Source organism: Piliocolobus tephrosceles, chromosome 5, assembly GCF_002776525.5.
Source record: "Piliocolobus tephrosceles isolate RC106 chromosome 5, ASM277652v3, whole genome shotgun sequence".
NCBI classification, from domain to species: domain Eukaryota; kingdom Metazoa; phylum Chordata; class Mammalia; order Primates; family Cercopithecidae; genus Piliocolobus; species Piliocolobus tephrosceles.
Window position 1 is genome coordinate 65,646,015 of NC_045438.1, and position 20,825 is coordinate 65,666,839.

A 20,825-nucleotide genomic window follows, 5' to 3' on the forward strand; every position below is an offset into this window, starting at 1 on the left:
AATGTTCCAAGCAATTGCCAGGTGGTGGAGACTTATAAATGATAATACGTCAGATAAATACGTCAGATAAATGATAATACGTCAGATAATACTGTAGTTTTTTTTTGTTTTTTTCTGTCTCTTTTTTTTTCTGATACAGAGTCTTGCTCTGTTGCCCAGGCTAGAGTGCAGTGGTGCGATCTCGGCTTACTGCAACCTCCACCTCCCAGGTTCAAGCAATTCTCCTGCCTCAGCCGCCCGAGTAGCTGGGATTACAGGAATGTGCCACCAAGCCCGGCTAATTTTTGTATTTTTAGTAGAGACGGGGTTTCCCCATGTTGGCCTGCTGATCTTGAACTCCTGGTCTCAAGTGATCTGCCCACCTCAGCCTCCCAATGTGCTGGAATTACAGGCATGAGCCATCATATGTGTAGTTTTGTCTCTTCATATGTGTAGAAAACATTTCTCTTAGAGAGATTTTAACTTACATATTACAGTCATATCAATGAATATGTTGGTACAAAAGACTATAGGTATGGTAATGGAAAGCATTTTAACAATATTCTTCCGAGCAACAGCCAAACACTAAAGAAAAACCTCATGTCAACGTATGGCAGTGTAAATGCTTACGCTTTCAAGAAAAAGAAGCCGACAAAAGTTGCAAAAGAAAGGAAAAAGTACTGTTCTATAAAAACAAAATTTGTGTAAAAAATTGCCACTATTATATATTGTATATTAGTGGCCAATTCTCCAGCAATTAAAATAGCATTTGTCTTCAAATTTAAGAATAAAAGCAAAACTTGTTTTTCTCATGACTATGTTGGATATATAGGAAAAAATATTAAAATACCTAGAAATCTAACAGGAAAGCTGCTGCATATTTAATCAAATGGAGACCAAAAGAAAAGCTTATGAATTTTTAAATCCATAAACATCCAGAGGTCTACCCTCTTTATTTCAAACAAGTTTACAAATAGGCACCAAAAGATAAGTATTATGCCAGATCAGCTATTTCTTTTTTTAAGCTGCCTTTCTCTACTCAGCTTCCTGTGTGTCTCCAAGAGGCAATGAAGTTGATAAAATGATTTCAGAAACTGTCAAAATATTTATTTTTTTCACTAGTTTCTTTACTTAACCAAAACAATCTTTTGTGGAAATATTGGAAAGCAAATTAAATTTTAAGTTAGTGCTGCACTGAGCTGTCATTGAAAAATTAGAAAAATGCCTTTATAGATTGTTTTTGTTTTTCCTTATAGATTTTTTTTTCCTTATTGTTTCTTTACTTTGCCTTTTCCTACATGTTCTCAAGTTTCCTTATAGATTTTTTAAAAGTCCTTTCTGGTGTATCAACACGACTAGTGCAATTCTTATCAACCTCATTTAAAGGTCATCAACCAAAAGTATGTTATGGGCCCTGATTTATCATTCGTTCATAACTATGAATATTAGTTATGATATTCATAATATGAATAAAGCAATATTACGGGGAAACATGGGAAAAAGAAGCTTGTTCTACTGTACTGTTCTGATTTTTCTCCCATAAACATGTATCACTGCTATAATCAGAAACATGATTTAAAATGACATTGTTAAGATATGAATCCCTTATCTTACCACGAGTAGTATTTCCTGTGCTTTCCATTGCTAAAGCCATAATTTTAAACTAGTAGTGAGGACTAAAAAGGTAATTAAGCATGTAAAACACAAACATTCGACATCAGGAACTTAAAGTGCCATTCTTACCATCCTCTAACAACTTTTATGAGTATCACTGGAGAGAGGCTCCAAGAACTGCAATCCTGAATGTCACTGAAAACTTCAATGCACTTCTCGGAGACGTCGGGTTCACTATATATCACTACCTGCATGAAAACGAAAGTGGTAGCACAATTTGTTATGCTCTATCAGACCAAAATAGAATCAAGGCTAGAAACAGAAAATAATCTTACCTTTCCAGGTCGGGGATTGAGTTTATTTTGGACACTTCCTCTAAGTGTCTGTAATCAGATGAACAAAAACACAACAAATAATTACAACTTCACATAACAATCCTCTTTTTCCACCCATGATCCTCTAGGTAGGTCACACTTATCCCACACTGTATTGATTTTGAAACATCCACTCTAATCGATGCTAAAGTTGTATTAAAACTCTTTGAGTTTATACTTTTAAATTAAGGGTTTTTTTTACCTCTACTGAATTTTACCTCTACTGAATTTGCCATTGCAATTTCTCCTAATTTAAATGTCTAGGCTATTTCCACCAATGCTAGAAAATTCAGGGCATGTATGTTTCTTGTCAGTTCACAGAATAAGAACTCAGCTAAGAAATTCTAATTCAAATAATATCAGTATCATATCAAATAATGAGAAATTATAATATATTAATCACTTACCTAGAAAGAGCTGAATCAATTTTGTGTTCATATACATACTCTATCTGAATCCATACAAATATTGTTTTCTCATAGTAAATCTATAATCATATAACAACCACTAGTCTAAACAGAAGTGTTTATGGTATATATGGTATATTTCATAATGTACATTGCACATAGTATATTTAATCCCCCTTTTTTTTCTTTTGAGATGGAGTCTCACTCTGTCACCAGGCTGGAGTGCAATGGCATCATCTCGGCTCACTGCAACCTCCGTCTGGGTTCAAGCGTTTCTCCTGCCTCAGCCTCCTGAGTAGCTGGGACTACAGGTGCCTGCCACCAGCCCAGCTAATTTTTGTATTTTTCTTTTAGTAGAGATGGGGTTTCACCATGTTGGCTAGGATGGTCTCGATCTCTTGACCTCGTGATCCACTTGCCTCAGCCTCCCAAAGTGCTGGGATTATAGGTGTGAGCCACCAAGCCCGGCCTTATCCTGCTTTTTTGACAGACAAAATGCATTTTAATATGGCTCCAAAACTAATCATTTTCAAGACCATCTGACAAGACCAGTAAAACCAGAAATGCATAAGATAATAAAATAGTAATTATACATGTAAAAATATTACAAAACATGAACTACTTTCAATGCTGACCAGGATGCCTATTTTAGGAACTGCCTTTGCTCTGACTGCTCTTGCATCACACCAGAGTATGACATGCCCAGAAGACCACAAAAGGCTGGGGCGCGGTGGCTCACGCCTATAATCCCAGCACTTTGGGAGGCCGAGGTGGGCAGATCACCTGAGGTCAGGAGTTCAAGACCAGCATGGCCAACATGGCAGAACCCTGTCTCTACTAAAAATACAAAAATTAGCCGGACGTGGTGGTGCTCACTTATAATCTCAGCTACTTGGGAGGCTGAGACACGAAAATCGCTTGAACCTGGAAGGCGGAGAGGTTGCAGGGAGCCAAGGACATGCCACTGCACTCTAGCTTGGGTGACAGAGCAAGATTCTGTCTCTTAAAAAAAAAAAAAAGTCCATAAGGGCCCCCCTAGACCATTATCAGAAGCCAAATGGTATATACCTATTTATGCATATATATACATTAGAAGTAGACAAACTGAAGAAAAAGCCTAAAATTTAAAACAAAATTCAGGTAAAACCTTCATGATTGAATAGTTATCCAATCAATAAAAGCCCAGGACCTAAAGAAAGGCCATTATTTTTTAATCATAAAAAGGCCTAGAACAAGTATAAAGATTTTATTTTTCCTTTTTATGTCATTTGACTTGAAGGAAACTGTATATTCTGTTATCAGCTTTGTCAGACTGTAGTTAAATAAGGAAAGTGATCTAAGAACAATTAAAAAGAACAAAGCAGTAATGAATGGGAAGTGGACCAGTGGAAATTTTGTGCTTGAGAGAAACAGTTAAGAATTTTATGATTTCTGGGTACCATAGGCTGATTCAGTCTTATTTGTTTATAGGAGTGGTTCTCAAAGTGTGGTTCAGAGGCCACTGAGGGGTCTCCAAGATCCTTTCAGGTAGTCCATGAGATCAAAACTATTTTCATAATAAGAAGAGGTCATCTGCCTTTTTCATCTCTTTCTCAAATGTCCAGTGGAGTACAAGGCTCCATGATGTGTGATGGCATCGTTGCTCTGAGCACTGCTGCAGTGTGCACTTGTATGTTCTGGTGTTTTACAATTTTCTCAGCAATCATTTCTAATATAATCAATTCTGATAGGCAGAACCCATACAAACAAAAGCTCATTGGGGTTCTCAATCATTTTTAAATGTAAAGGGTCCTAACACCAAACATCTGAAACCCAAACTTTACGAAAGTTTATGAAATCACATGAAAAAGGGATCTGTACCTCTGCTGGAAACCCAACCATATATTTTGAAAGAGCTTGCAACATCACATTCTCTGACAGGACTGTAGCAAAAGCCAATACAATACATTGAACTATGCTGCAGTACCCTGTACAGACCAGGAAAAGTGCAAGGTATTTTCTGCCTGGATAAACTGGGCTGGATTGCGGTCCGCACTTGCCAGACAGCCGGGTTCACAGGACGGACCACCAGAATACAAGCCCCACTCAGCCTTCTAGCCTGGCAGAGCTGATCACTAAACTCATATCCCACCTTCCTTTCTCATAGTCCTCCCTTAACTTAAATAAGCTTGGTAACAAAAAGGCACAAATTCACATCAAAAACTGAGTAAAGTAAACATCTTCTGAAGAGAGATAAAAAAAGATGCAGAAATCAAAATTATTCCCCAAAATCATGTTTTGCTGTCTTCTCTCTAATATTTAAGATCCAATGAAAACCAAAATTCTTTACTCCTCACAGCTTTGCAGGGGAAAAAAATATTTCCCTAATGAAAACTAATTCCCAATAAAGAGAAAATACTTTCTCAATTGCATAGGATAAACACTTATTGCTACCTATGGGAACAAAGAGTGAATCTCACAGAGATAAGGATTAAGAAAAAGTTTCCCTGGCTGGGGACTTCCCAAATAGAGGAAGCTGCTTCACAAATCTTCAGAATTCTAAGTATAGCACTGAGCATTTTTACACAGAATAGGTAAGAAAAAGCATCTTATCTGTCTCTGAACTCTAAAAGTTTACCTATATCTTTCATAATACAACATATAAATTCACATGTGCCTTAAAAGATCACTTGCCAGCCAGTCAAGATGGCTCACACCAGGTAATCCCAACACTTTGGGAGGCCGAGGCAGATGGATCACGAGGTCAGGAGTTCAAGACCAGCTCGGCCAATATGGTAAAACCCCCGTATTTGTATTTTTAGTAAAGACTAAAATTAGCCAGGCGTGGTGGCACACACCTGTATTGCCTGCTACTAGGGAAGCTGAGGCAGAAGAATCACTTGAACCCAGGAGGCAGAGGTTGCAGTGAGCTGAGATCGCATTACTACACTCCAGCCTGGGCAACGGAGCAAGACTGTCTCAAAAAAAAAAAAAAAAGATTATGTGCCTTAAAACATTTGTAGCTTTATCTCCCTGCAAGACTACAGAGGCCTTCAGTGAAGATTCTGAGTACATTTTTTCCTTGCCCTCTAACAGTCTCTTGTACATTGCAGGTTTTCAAATGTGTGATGAATGAATAAAAACTATAGCACACGAGCTTAACCATTTCTAAAAGAATAACAGGAGTTGCTCATCATCGCTCTCTTCCCTTGCTTTATAAATACCCCAAATAAATAATAATACATTGCTACTTACCATTTTGTCTGATAATGACATTCCAGAAAAAGAAATGCTTGGGTCATACCGGCTTGATTTGAAAAGACCCATGAAGTCGGTGTCACTGTTTCCGCAGTTTGGCAAGTTTGATTTAAGAACATTTTCAGTATGATTAGCTTTTTCCATATCATCGTTCTTCAGTTTTGAAAATTCAGAAAAGTTAGTTTCCAACAAGTGTAGGTTGCTTCGTGAATCCAGATCTTCTTTATCTTCTTTGGTTTTCTCTTTTTGTGGGTATTTTTCCATGTGGCTTGGACTCTTCAAACTGGAGTGTGATGTACTTGACGAGTTGAAATTGAAGACCTTTAAGGAGTTGTCGGGTAGATTTGACTGTTCTTTGTTCAAACCACAGGGCGGGGCACCCTCAGTCGTGGGCTGTGACACTGAAGACTGAGATAGGGAACCGTTCTGAGAAGTACTGAAAGCCGTGGTCATAGTGTTGACTGATGTCACAGAAGGAGAAAAGATTTTGTCTTGTGGTAAGGAAGATAACAAGCTTGAGAAAAGTGCACTTTTTTCTAGTCTCGATCTCTTAATGCCACCACTTGTGATGTCCCTGTTCTCTTTGTCATTGATTTCCGGCATCACCAGAGGCTCACTGTTCCCATTAGTGTTGGTGTGCAGGGACTTGAAGAGGACACTCTGTTCAGCAGATGCACGTTTGGGTCTCAGTTGGGATTTTGTGTCAAGGCTCTGCATCAAATGTAAAGCCGGGGACATTTCTGGCTGACTTTCCTTCTTCTTCCCCAAACCAAAGGTAAACACATTGGGATCAAACACCTTTTCTAAATGGTCTTCGTGAATAGGAGGCATGGCAAAGTGAGGAGCAGGAGAGTTTGGCATCCTGGCCTTCTTTCTTTTCATGGGCATACAAACTGCACTATCCATCTGTTTTATAATTTCAGTGAATTTTTCCATATCAGAAGAAGAATCAAATACACTGTCATCACTACCAGCAGAAATGTTCAAAAGACCGGCAGGGCTATTCCGGCCGTGTCTAACAGTCTCATCTGGCCTTTGAGGAGTGTCTAAGTGATTTCTGCTGCTGGGAGAGTTGGTGGGACTAGATTCAGTCATCAGGGGTGTTCTGCTGCCCTGACTTTGAGCCTGAATAGGCAAAGTTTTCTCTGATGCTGGTGGCACGACTTGTGGGCCAGATTTTGCCGCGAGCTCTGCTGTGCAATGAGAGTGTTCGGGTGACATGCTCTTATTGCCCAGTACTTCCTCTTGTAGGGGAGCACAACTTGCAACGGAAACCACTTCAGGTTCATTACTGTGACAAGTTGGCAACTGCACTTCTCTAACTTCAGAGCTCTCTGGGATGACCTGGGAGCTCACATCCTGGGTGCTCTCCACGGGGAGCACGAAGGACCTGACCTGGACGAGGACTCTGGATGGACACTCACTTCCCACAGCTTCTGGACTGTGCTCTGTGGACAAAGGAGGGTTTGTCTCTCCTCCAAGTTCTGAAAGTGGCATTTTCTCATTGTTCTGATGAGACACAGGCAAAACACATCCTTTATGATTTTCTGACACTCTTAGATCAGTGCACGGAAAACTGCTTATGGGCGATTGAACACATGTGTCTTTGGCAACATCCCCAGGAGTGGGTGCAGACAGTGAAAGAGAAGGCTCAGGAGATGACTCAGTAGGGGCCTGTGAGTCAGAAAATGTATGCTGTGGCTTTGGCATGGCTGTTAGAGGTAAATCTTTGGTATCCACAGTGATGGGGATGTCTTGTGCTGCATTGGTTACATTTTCAAGTACAAGTCTTTTGCTGTCTGCAGCCTCTGAGTCCTTCTCTAAGAGCTTATGATCTTTGACAGGAATCAGAGCAGAAGCCACTGGTTCTGAAGGGCAGCCAGCATCTATTTGCACATCTGCTTTATCATCTTGGTTAGGTTGAGGACCAAGAGCTTGATTCTCAGAAGGGCCTCCATTCATTCCTCCGGTTGCTGGTAGAATCTCTTCTTCCGAGAGAGTAACTTTGGTTTCTACAGCAGTTTCCTTCACCAGCACACCATTCTGGGGACTGTTTGGCATTACTTTCTTTTCAGGTTGCTCCATTTCTTTGGCTTTTTTGGCTAAATTCAACTTCGCCCTCCCAACAAACGTTTTACTAGAGGCAGGAGTGTTCCTTGTGCCTCGAATGTCAGTGTGTCTTGGGCTACTGTTTGCCCGTTTGTTTTCAAATAAGGAGATTTTGGTGGCAGTGTTGCCTTTGTGAACTGGCTGGCTAAATGGATTGTGCTCATTTCCCAAACTGTCAGGATTCTTAGCGGTTTTAAGATTTAGTTCCACATGTTTGGGCTTGGCAGGGCTGTGAGGAAAAAGCAGGAAGATAAAGTTATTGACCTAGTTTTAAAAAGTGAACACACAAACCAACTAATTATAAAACTATGAATAGCCAACATCTCCCTGATATATAACATTTGGAGTGGTGTGTGTGTGTGTGTGCGCGCGCACATGTGTTTTTAAGACAAAGTCTTGCTCTGTCGCGAAGGCTGGAGTACAGCCATGTGATCATAGATTGCTGCAGCCTGAAACTCCTGGGCTCAGGCAATCTTCCTGCTTCAGCCTCTAAGGTAGCTGGGACTACAGGCACATACCACACACCCAACTAATTTCTTTATTTTTATTTTTTGTAGAATGGGGTCTATGTCACCCAGACTGGTGTCTCAAACTCCTGGCTTCAAGCAACCCTCCCATCTTGACCTCCCCAAGTGCTGGGATTACAGGCATGAGCCACCATTCTCTGCCACATTTGTTTTTCAATGAAACTATTTTTAAATAGTCCTAAGTACACTATCAACTATTTTTAATGGGTGTTTTGCTTGCATATGAGGGATCGGAAGATTATATAGCCAAGAAACTCCAGGGATGAGGGATGAACTAATTTATTGAGCACCTAGCATGTATGCACAGTGCTTGGCACTAGAGTTGGAAGACATCTTAAGGCCTGAAGAACATTAGAAGAAATTTAAATATTTAATGCATTCCCATACTCCAACATCAATTATATATTTTTATTTTAGCATAACTTTTTAAGTATTATCTCAAAAGGATAGATTTTAAAAATTCATCTACTATTGACCTCTTTGGATATTTTATTCCTCTCATCCTTCCCCCATAAGATTTTCTCTGATTATAAGTGTGTTCACTATAGCAACTTTGAATAATATTTAAAAATCACTGATAATCCTACCAGTCAGAGAATATCCCTGTTAACATTTTTAAACATTTCTAATCTTTTTATATGCATAATATTTTGAATAGAATTGAGATTATTCTGTTCATATAATTTGATATCTTGCTTTTTCAAGAAATAAAATGACTTAACCTTACAGTTAACATTTTTCAGATTACCAAAAAATTTGTTTGAAAAGCTGTCTTAATGCTGCATGGAAGTCCATCATATGGATGTACCATCATTTACTTATCAATTATGCAGCTGTTGGTTTTGTCATCACTTCTTGGGCAAGAGAGTCTCCCCTTTCTCTGTCACATTTCTTGGGTATAGTTACCCCCAGTGGAAATAATAAGTCTTTGAATGTACACAGTGCTTTCTTTCAGAGAAACAAATGTGCTCTGTTTGGCATTCTCTGGCTCTGGTCCTGGCTTTTATGCTAATTATCTGTGTGAACCTGGTCAAGTTACTTTACCTCTCTGGACTGTACCTTCTTCATCTTTAAAAAAATGAGATGGTTTAGAACAGAGTTGTTGTTATTTCCCCCAACTTACAGTTGAAGGAATCCCTGGGGTTCTCTTCAAGGGCTACAGTTGGGGAAAGTAGGGACAGGGATGGGGCTGTCCACTCTCCTTTCAACCAGAATCACTCCCAGTATCTGTTTTATTTATTGCTCCTATTTAAACTTTCTTAGAAGAAAGGGTTCCACAGCATATAGATAGATAGATAGAGATATATTTATAGATATATAAGATATATATCTATATATTTATATATTATCTCTATATATCTATAGATATATAGCTATATATTTATATAGATATCTATATATCTACATATCTATCTATATATATCTACATATATAGATCTATCTATCTGTCTATCTATCTATCTATATCTCCCAGCACTTTGGGAGGTGAAGGAGGAAGGATTGCTTGAGCCAAGGGGTTCAAGACCAGCCTGAGAACATACTGAGACCCAGTCTCTACAAAACAAAAATTAGCCAGGTGAAGTGGTGCATGCCTGTAGTCCCAGCTACTCCAAAGGCAGAGGTGGGAGATAACTTGAGTCCAGAAGATCAAGGCTGCAGTGAGCTATGGTCATGCCACTGCACTTCAGCTTAGGTGACAAAGCAAGACTCTGTCTCAAAAAAAAAAAAAAAAAAAAAAAGGCTAAACCATTGGTCTAGTGGTTTATAAAATGGGAGAGATAAAGCATAACCACTAACAGTCACTGATTGTCAAGAACTTGAGAAATGCTTCAACGGGCTCACCTAATTCATATACAACTTTATACATTCTATTTTTGGCTGAGGAAGTTGAGGCGTCAAGAAGGAACTTGCCTGAGGTTATGCAGCTAATAAGTGACAGGGCCACAATTTGAAGCCAGGTGCTCTGGTTTCAGATGCCATGCTCCTAACCACTAAACTATTCTACTTCCTCAGATAAGCTTGGACTATACCCGCCTGGATGAGCTCCTCTGGTTCTTTCCATCTTTATCATTTAAAGTCAGTGAATTATCATGAGATCCATAACATAACATAGACTTTAGAGGCCACTTTGATAATGAGAACATACAAGTGGAGACACTGAAATCCCATGCTGCCTCTCCTTCATGGACTTGGCCTTCATGAAGCTTGGGCCTGGCTAGGTGCAGTGGCTCATGCTTGTAATCCCTACATTTTGGGAGGCCAAAGCGGGTGGATCACTTGAGATCAGGAGTTCCGAGACTGGCCTGGCCAACATGGTGAAACCCCGTCTCTACTAAAAATACAAAAATTTGTCGGGTGTGGTGGCACATGCCTGTAATCCCAGCTACTCAGGAGGCTGAGGCTGGAGAATTGCTTAAACCCAGGAGGTGGAGGTTGCAGTGAGCCAAGATTGTGCCACTACACTCCTGCCTGGGCAACAGAGTGAGACTCTGTCTCAAAAAAAAAAAAGAAGCTTGGGCCTAAGGAGCTTCTAGAAGGGACAGGCAGTATGACTGCTGGTGAGTCACCTTATCCTTTTGGATAAAATACAACTGGGCTGGATACCATCAAGTCCTCTCCAAAAGCAGCACTGAGAATTTAGATTTTAATTTTTTCAAATTTTATTTGATACTAAATTTGAGGCTGGGATCAGTGTCTAATGCCTGTAATCCTAGCATTTCGGGAGGCTGAGGCAGGTGGATCGCTTGAACCCCAGAATTTGAGACCAGCCTGGGGAACATGGCAAAATCCTGTCTCTAAAAAAATACAAAAATTAGCCAGACATGGTGGTACACCTGTAGTCGCTGCTACTAGGGAGGCTGAGGTGGGAGAATCACCTGAACCCGGGGAGGTCGAGGCTACAGTGAGCCATGATCATGCCACTGCACTCCAACCTGGGTAACAGAGTGAGACCCTGTCTCAAAAATAAATAAATAAATAAATAAATAAAATTTGATCTCTGCTCATAAATTTCTCCCAGGCATTGCTTTCCCCAATATCTCCGTAAGATACTTAGTCTCCCTTATTGCAGGCCCATACCTTAAATTTAAAAGGAAAATTAATTTATAAGCATTTCCTTAAAGATCAAATTACAAAACCAGTGAGATGATTAGAAATAGAAAACTTTGATTTGCTATCAGTTAACGAGGGATGGTCACATACCAGAGAATATACTTTTTAAAAATTCTCACTAATCAGTTCAAGGAAGGGTACTCAATTCAAATATTGAAGTGTATCTTATGATGTAAATAGGAAACACTACAGGTTAGCAGGCTACCTTAAGGACAGGAAACACATATCTGCACATTAAAGATTTACACCAAGATCAAAATCAATTTTGCAACCAAACTTTCTGTGCTATTAAGTTGTGCTACCAAGAGTCACTACAATTAACCTAGTTCAGACTGATTAAAAGGAAGGCTCCTATAATTCATGTTGTAATGCCTTCATTATGAGAGAGGGGAAAATAATTTGGAGTCCAAAAAGCCACAGTTCTATTATAAGAGGAAAATTCTCCTTATTCTACATATACCATTTTAAGAATTTCAACATTCAGCACTTGGTAGAGAACTTGAAGGAATAATTTTTCTAACAGCATAAAGAAACATGTTACTTCAGTGGCATTATTTTTCAGGGAATATGAAATAGTTTTTCTAACTCTTCAGTCTCAAAATGTTTTAAAGAATAATCTGATTAACATCTTGCGATACGGTCATAGGAAGAATTAAAGGGTCTGAGAAAACCATCAGTCACAAAGAAATGGGTCAAAGGACTAGAAATAATTATTAATTTTTAAGTCAATAATTTGCCAAATGACCATGTGCAAGGCACCGCGCAAAACAAATACATTGAATGTCTGGTAAAGAAAATTTTTAGGTAGAAATTAATCAGAACTGGGAAAGAGACATTTGGTTTCGTTCTATTACAGAGAACAGCACACGAAGAATTTCATTATAAGATCATCTTTCCTGTTTGTTTAGCCTACTCTTTCACAGTGTAACATTTCTGGTTTTTCTACTGGTGTCTTCTGATTGGAAGACAGGTGAACCATCCTTCATAAGGTACACAGCAATGTTTCTCTAAGGCTCACATTTAGGAGGCTTTAGCATTCAATCACACTGGTCTTCTATAAATAATAGGCATCATTCACCCAGCTTATTTCTCTGTTGCTAACTACCATTACAGAATAAATCACTGACTATATCAAAGGTCTCCTGGTTGGCAGCTCGTGAGGTAGTCAAGTTATTCATTAAGCATACTTCCCTCTCAGAGTTCCTCTAAAGCTTACTTACCCAAGAAATCAAATAGAATGAAAGAAACCATTAAATTCAAGAATTATAATGATAATGTTGTTAAAATATCCACTCTTTGAACAAATATGTGAATGGAGGAAAAACTTAAGCACTTAATCATTATTCACCTGTGCTAAGTGGGAGTGGTGAGGGAGAAGAAGTGTGGGAAGGGAGGGTCTTATCAGTTTCAGAGTACCTTGCCTATCCTGTCCACCTATACGAATTGCATTTATGATCAAGGCACAAGGCCCAGATCCTCCAAAGCACCAGCAGTGATTTCTTCCTTGCTAGCACTTCCCCAGGCTTTACAGATGGTAACATTCATTTGGCAATTTCATCAGATATCATCTCGTATTGTTATTTGATTTGTGTGCTTCTTGTGTGCCAGATGGGGCTATAAAAATTTCAGGACAATATCCTGAGTCATAGTTGTAGGGATTTTTCCCCACAGTGCCTAGCACAATATCTTGCCCAGAAAGTATTAAATAAATTACTTGTGAAATGAATAAACTTAACAGCAAGTAGTCACAGTTGTTTTGTGCTTTCATGCAGCACAAAGAGGAAGAAGCAACCAAGATACACGAATTAGGGACTTTTTGAAAAAGGCTTAGGCCAATAATGCACTACGTTCCATAAAATGTTTTGGAATCATCTTAAACTCACACCTGTCACAGCTGCTTTCATGTAGCAAATAATCTTTTGTATGATTATTGATCTTTATTTCAATAACTGAAAACTACTTTTCAACCTGGGTCCAAAAGTATCACCAGACTCCTTAACATTATAAAGGGGAAGAAGCAACCAAAATACTTGTATTAGGAACTTTTCTTGTGTGTGTGTGTGTGTGTGTTTAAAACTTTTTGCCAATAAATGCACTGAGTTCCATAAAAGGTTCTGTGAATTCTCTTAAAACTCACACATGTCAAAGCTACTGGGTCGTACTTAACATGTTACTGTTTGCTCCATATTTTGAAATTCACAGCACATGTATTTTAAGAACATCCCACGTTGGAACACCCTTGTACATTTTGAATAAAGAACAGAATCAGCTCATGTCAGGTCGTGAGGTCTTATCTCTCATCTACATAAACTTTGAGCTTCAAGGAAAATCCTATTTTTACATTTGTTAAACTTAAATCTTGTGTTATAAAGGGAACTAACTGAGGAGGCTGCCACGGGTGTCATCTTAAACCTTGAGTGTGTAAACTGGCCCTTCACTATCTTAAGTTCAGCATGGAGGGGAAAGCTCAGTGACCAGACATTTCTTCCACAATGCAAAGACCCCGAGCCTCTCAGGGCCGACCCCCAGCACGTGTGCGGACAACAACTCAGCCGGGAGTTGCGCGGCTACTTACAGGGTCACTTTAGTGGTCACCGTCGACCTGCCCACGCCGAAATGGTTCCTGGGCTTCAAGCCGTCGGCGTCGGAAGCTCCAGGCACTCCGGCCGCTCTGCCCAGCTCTTTGCTTCGACCTCCCTCTGCCCGGCCTTCGAAGTGGTTGGGGAGTGGGCCCCTCTTGTGCTCGGGCTTGATCTCCGGCAGCAGCGAGCTGCTCTTGACCGGGAGCTCGCGGGGGACGGCCCGGGCCGCCTCCTCCCCGCTCCCGGCCGCAGCGCCCTTGGTGACCGGGCTGGGATCTGGCACCCTCTTTGGTGGAGACTCCTTGGCTGGAGCCCGCGGGCCGCTGGCGGGCAGGGCGGGCACGGCCTCGAGGGCACGGCTCCTGCCCCTTCTCTTGGTGGGGGACGAGGCCGGGGGTGGCTGTTTGCTCCGGTCCGACTCGCCTCGGAGCTGCCCTTTGGGGCCGGGGCCGGGCTTGGACTCTGGGCTCGCAGCGGAGGCAACGCCCCCGTCGAGGGCTGCCCGCGGAGATTTCACTTTCTTTTCCGCCGAGGAGCAGTCGCTGGCCGCATTTGGCGCCACTTCGTCGTCGAACACCGCGTCGTCCCTGGCCGCGCTCTCAGGGAGCTCGGCATCCGCGCCGGGGGAGTCGGTGGATTTCTGCGACCTCCTCCGCCTCCCGGACCTGCGGCCGCCCGACTTCTTCTCCATGTCTTCCCAGTCACCGCAATCTTCCGCCCTGGGAGTAATCACCACCGGCTCGTCCACTTGCGCCCCCTCAGTCTTACTCAAGTAGATGTCCAAAGTTAGCACCTTAGTAGGGTGGGCGCGACCCCCGGGCTGGGCTGTGCAGTCTGCCTGCGCGGAGCTGGCCGTGTGCGCTGCACCCTCGGCCGGAGGCTCACCTGGCAGAGCAGACGCGCCCTTGGGGGGCTGGATGCGGGAGTCGCGGGGCCCCAGGGAGCCTTCTTCCGCACACACACCTGGGGCTCCGTCAGGGGCCTTGCCTAGTTCTCCCCTGGGCCGCTCCCGGGTGGGCGACCCCGGCGCACCCTTCGCACCCAGGAAAGCCTCCTGTTCGTGGCCAGCACCTGGTGAAGCGTCCTCCCCCGTACTGCGGGCGGGCGTCTCTGCGTTCTCTTGCCTGGAGGAATTTCCCTGCGAGGAATGCAGCTGCTTGGCAGCGGTGGTGGCATCTGGGAAAGGCTCTCCCTCTGCCTCCAGAGGTTCTAATTGGGGTGAATCATTTTCATGGCACTGCTGCACAGCCACAGCCGCTTCACTGCTGTTCCAGCGAGGTGACAGCTCGGCGTCATGGGGGGCTGCAGGGCCACCGCTCTCGGGGAGCTCGCCCTCTGCCTCCCGAGGATTCTCCCGGGGGGAGCCCTCCTCGCTCGTGTCCGCTTGCTTCAGCTGGCTGCTCTGAGATCTGCTCTTCTCACTCTCTCTCTCTGGGAGATTAGAAGAGGCTACCACATCTTTGGGAGACAGTGGTTTGGCATTTGATCTGGTGGGACTCTCTAGCCCGTTTCTACTGTTCCTTCTCCTTCCTGTAGTGAATAGAGTGCCAAGTTTCCCCAAAACTGGCTTCCTTCTGTTCTCTTCTGGAGGTTGTGCTCTGGACTGAAAAATAAAAGGGATGAGGAGGGAACATATGAGAATCTGGTGTTTTTCCCCTTAGACGTACATTACAGAACTACCAGCCAAAATGATAACAGACCAGAGTTTTTAATTGAAAATGATAACGTTATGTTTATGTTACATTGATTCCAACAAAATAAACTCTGGTTTTACTTTTGAATTTTTCTTGAACACCTTAAGTTTCTGGCACTAGTTAGAATAGCATTTTCTTTGAATTCTTGTTTTTTGAAGGAAAATTTGAACGGTCCAAATAATCACATTTACAAAATAAATAGTTCCTTGCCCTCTCTAGCTTTTTTACCTTCTTCCTCAATAAAGATGCAATTTATAAACAGCCGTGCGTGTGACCATGGGGCAGCAGTAAACACATTAAAGTATCCTAAGGCGGACTTTCCCCGAAACACCGCCCTTTCTTTTTGTAGGCGGGAAGGACGAAGAAAAAAAACCAGTTCTAGCAGCCTTCTCCTCGAGAACAGTAAGAAGCCACCCGGGTTCAACATACAGTACTTGCAACAAGAAAACCTTAAGCAAGCTGGGAGGAAGCGAGCACCTGGGCCCCGCCTTAGCCCAAGCTCCAATGGGAGGAGGGCGCGAGCGTTCAAACACCCGAATGGTCCCGTGGCTGCTGAGCGCACCGGAAAGGCTTTTGCCTGTGGGAGTTCCTACCATGTGAACGTGGACGAGTGCGTGGGGGTAGCAGGCGAGGTTACAGGGGTGACCGCCTTTGCTCACCGCCCCCTCGAGCCGAGGCGGCGTGGCTGAAAGATGCGCGGGACTCTGCCTACTTAGCCCCGGGACCCGTTCCTTACCTTCCTTACCACTCGTGTGGTTCCGGGGGCTCACGGCTGGAGCCCCAGGGGCTGGCTCACCCATGAGAGGGTGCCAGGCCGCCTGGGAATGATCCGCAGCACTCCCAGTAAGGGGGAAAACCTGGGCTTCGTATATTGCCTGGAGCAAAACGGCTAGCATCTGGTGCCCGCGCCAGAAGGCGGGAGGGAGCGCAGAACAAACAAATAAAAGCAACCCCGCCAATGGGCGCGATGGCACACCACGGTCGGGTTCGCCAGAATGGGGACTGGGTAGGTGTGGGGCATAGAGGTGGGCAGGAAGAGGAGGAGGCGAGCCTGGGAAAGGGAGGGAGCAGGGGCAGTGAGCCTAGCCTGGCTCCTAGGAGAGGGAAGCGTTATTTGCGTAAGGACTCCTCTGAAACCAGGCCAAACGTGCGGCTCCTGTATTTCTTAAGAATGAACTCTTACATTCAAAACCCGGGTGCCAGCTTGAGTCCTGGCGACGCAGGAAAGAGCCCCACCTTTCCTGGAAGAGGAACATTCGGGATAGTACCAACCACGGGAGGTTTGCCAATCACCCTTTGAAGTAGCTCCATTGTGTTTGAGTTACATGCAGCAAATGGACTTTGGCGATGGGAAATAGCAAAGATAACGCATGAAATTAACAGGTCAACAAGCATTTGTTGAGACAGTCCTGGTACTGTAACATAGTGTAACCCCGCTACAGCCCAGTGAGGTCATGCTGTTACCACACAGATGAGGAAAGGAAACTCAGCCAGCCCATAAAGACACAAAACTGAGGTTGGGGCGGGGGGGGCGGGGCAGGGGGGGAGAGGCGTCAAAGCTGTAAAGTCAGAATTCAAATCCAAGTCGCCTCCTGCCCACCCCATGCTCCTTTCATTCCGCCACAGGGGTCCCTTTTAGAGGCCACGGAGGTTCTGCAGCCACCTGAGAACCGCAGTCGGCCCAGAGGAACAGACTGCGGGTCACACACCCCCAGAGTCAGCTCCCAAGGAAGTGCTCATGAACCAGATTTGCTCTCAAGGTTCTAAGATTCTCCTGGTCTTAGAAGCACCTGGTGGGCGCTTTGGGACTAGACAGCTGCCGCTGCTGCCACGAACCAATGATGCAGCCGCTCGGAGCTCTTGTACCTGAGGTCATAAACTATTCTAAAACCTAACCAGAGTTGGATTAATCGATTCTTCAATGGTTATATAAATAATATGGGAAGAATTTGAAGTATGATTTAAGGGAAAAAATTAAAATATTGTAACTTCCTAAGGAAACATTTGGATTATTTTACAAGTCAAAGGTATGGCAAGATTTTTAAATCATAATACATGTTTACTGAGGTATCCTATGGGTCAGGCCCTTGTGATTCACACGCTTTCATTTTATCTTCCCAACAGCTAGGTAAGTAGTCTTTTTTTAATACCCATTTGCCAAGGTTACTTCTCCCTGTCCAAGGTCCCACCGCAGGTAAAGTCTTTCTGATTCTGACATAGAGCTGTTTGTCTCTGCTGTCTGGACAGGCCTTCAAACGTATCTTGAAGAAGTAGCCAGGGAAGATAGGTTTGAGTCTTGGCTTAATTCCATTCCCTGTCAAAATTAAACAACTAAGTATATGTATTACTCTGTCCTGCCAATGATGTTGCAATCTGCTTTTCCCATGCAGTAAAGACGCTTGATCAGCAGTCCTTTTTATGCTCAGTATAGGCATTAAAACAATTTTTTTTTTTTTTTTTTTTTTTTGGTTTTTTTTGGCTATTAGACGCTTTTTACAAAACTGGTTGCTTGCTCTTCAACTTGGCTCAACTACCTGACTCCTCCTCCCCTCAGAGGGGCAGCCTGTTTATCACCAGCCAGACTGCTGAATTTCCTAAAAATACATGAATGTTCGTAGTGGCTTCATTCATTCATAATAGCTAAAAACTGGAAACAGCTCAAAGTCGCTGTACGCAGCTTGTGAACAGGTAAACCAATTGTGGTACATCTATACAGCAGAGTATTATTCAGCAACAAAAAAGGAACAGAGTTCCGAAACGTGTAAAGATATGGATGCCAAATACTTTTGAGAAGCAGTCAGACTCCAAACGTTACATACTGTGTGGTTACATTTATATGACATTCTAGACAGTGCAAATCTAATGTATAATGATAGAAAGTAGGTCGGTGGTTGCCTGAGCGTGGGGACAGTGGGTGGCAAGTGGTGGTGGTGCAACAGGGAAGAGGCACAAAGGAACGCTGAGGGTTAAAGTTCTATATCTTGATTGTAGTGATGGTTATACATGAGTACATATCTTTCAAAACTCATCAAACTGTACATTTAAGATGGGTATTAATAAATGAAGTTAACATAAAATCTCTTTAAAAACAGAGTTTTTCCCCTGGGAAATAAAGAATAGAAATGCACTGTGTGGTACAATCCATCTGTCTTGGGTGCACATTTCACAGGGTCTTGATGTATTGACCAGGTTGGAGTGCAGCGGCACGATCACAGCTCACTGAGGCCTCAACCTCCTGGGCTCAAATGATTCTCCCACCTCAGCCTCTCAAGTAGCTGAGACTATAAGCATGTGCCACCATGCCCAGCTAATTTTTAACTTTTTTGTAGAGAGTTTCACCATGTTATCAAGGCTAGTCTCAAACTCTTGGGCTCAAGTGATCCTCTTGCCTCAGCCTTCCAAAGTACTGGGATTATAGATGTGAGCCACTGTGCCCAGCCAAATTATGCAGTTCTTAATGAGGGGTCTCATGTCATTTCAAATGATAGACTCATTTATAGGGGAATGCAGTCTTCTCCACAGGACCAGGTCCCTGTGGATATCCAGAATCATATCTCCAAACAGGACCATCTGAGCAGGGCTCAGAATGCCCCATGCCTCCTGAGTAAAGTCCTCAGTCACATCTTTGAGAAACACCGCTTCCTAAATACAATACATATTTCTTTTCAACCAGGGATTGTTTCTTTCCATTGTTCATGGGGAAACTAAGGCTAAGGGAGAACAAAAAAACTAATTGGCCCAGGAGTTGTCAGAGAGGCACCTTCTTAGGTTTGAGCCTTTGGGTCTGGGGTCTTAAACCTAGGATAGGAAGCCACAGACCCACTACCTTTCCAGGCTTGATGATAATTTGCTAGGAAGGGGAGCGTTTTGCAAAGAGGCCACAAGCGACCATCACGCTTCTTCATGCTTCCTCAGATTCCTCTGCCTCTGGCTTTCCCACAGGCCTGGGCAGGCTCCTGAGGGTTCCCAGGCTGGGTGTTCTGAGAGCACATGCAATCCCGGGTCCTCCTTTGTATGTACCTTTTTACTGTGTATTTTCTGCCCACCTTACTTAAGGCAGCCTGCACACCTCACAGTGCAGAACCTGCACTTAGCACCCTCGCATCATCCATGTCCAACTGGGATGGAGCAGTCCACAACAGGACTATTGTAGAGGCAGCACGTGGGTTGTGTGCTAGGACCTGCTTTAGAGTGTTCTTGTTGGCTAATATGAAATGCAGCTCATTAGGGGCACATGTAACCATCCACGAGATCGTATTCCAGCAGCGTGTAGAGGCCCAGGCAGCACTAGCTGCAGTGCTGTTGGCTGATTCTCAACCTTCCTGGTGTGACAGCGCCTGCTATCAGCAGGTACCACTTAGTAAATGTTACCTAGTAACATTTGCTACCCATTGGTTAAGGAGATAATGTAAATGTTAGAGTTTTTTGAAACGGTTCTTGTTCTGAAGCTGGCCGAATCATGAATTTTTCTTTTTTTCCTTGCTTAAATAAATTCTGCTAAATTTAACTATCTAAAGGTTTTTCCTTTTTACAGTAACTATGGGGAAAAAACTAAGTTTTTAAATTTTAATACAGTTATGGGTCACTGACATTTGTTTTATGTTTATAATCTATTTACATCTTTAAGAAATCTAGGCTGGGCGCAGTGATTCACACCTGTAATCCCAGCACTTTGGGAGGCCGAAGCGGGCGGATCACCTGAGGTCAGGAGTTCGAGACCAGCCTGGCCAATGTGTTGAAACCCCGTCTCTACTAAAAATACAAAAATTAGCCGGGCCTGGTGGCGGGTGCCTGTAATCCCAGCTACTCGGGAGGCTGAGGCAGGAGAATTGCTTGAACGTGAGAGGCAGAGGTTGCAGTGAACTGAGATCACACCGTTTCACTCCAGCCTGGGTGACAAGAGCGAAATTCCATCTCAAAAAAAAAAAAAAGAAAAGAAAAGAAATCTAATAACATTTTAAGTAAAGTGATGTTTCTTACAAAAAAAAAAATAAGTTTTCCTATGTTTCCCACCTTTCCATTCCCCAGTGAATGTAAGCTGCTTGAGAACAGGAAAAATGTCCCGTTGCCTTCCCAACAGCTAGCAGGGGGACTCACAGCTAGAGGTGGACATAAAGTATTTGCTGCTACTAAAGAATTAGTAACATCCCTCTTCCCTTTCAAAAAGGGAGTTGTCAATGCTCTTGGAGAC

At 43.0% G+C, this 20,825-nt stretch overlaps 1 protein-coding gene across 2 annotated transcripts in view; it reads right to left on the minus strand.

The window, feature by feature from the left end:
- Positions 1–15,113, minus strand: part of CRYBG1 (crystallin beta-gamma domain containing 1) — a 57,696-nt gene extending 42,583 nt beyond the window's left edge. For both annotated transcript variants that reach the window (XM_023205932.3, XM_023205933.2), the window contains exons 1-4: positions 13,934–15,113; positions 5,609–7,949; positions 1,929–1,976; positions 1,723–1,841 (exon numbers count right to left, since the gene is read on the minus strand). In XM_023205932.3, coding sequence (XP_023061700.2) covers positions 1,723–1,841; positions 1,929–1,976; positions 5,609–7,949; positions 13,934–14,631 — 3,206 coding nt within the window. In that variant the 5' untranslated portion in view covers positions 14,632–15,113. The remainder of the gene's footprint in view (positions 1–1,722; positions 1,842–1,928; positions 1,977–5,608; positions 7,950–13,933) is intronic.
- Between the last annotated feature and the right edge of the window lie 5,712 nt (positions 15,114–20,825).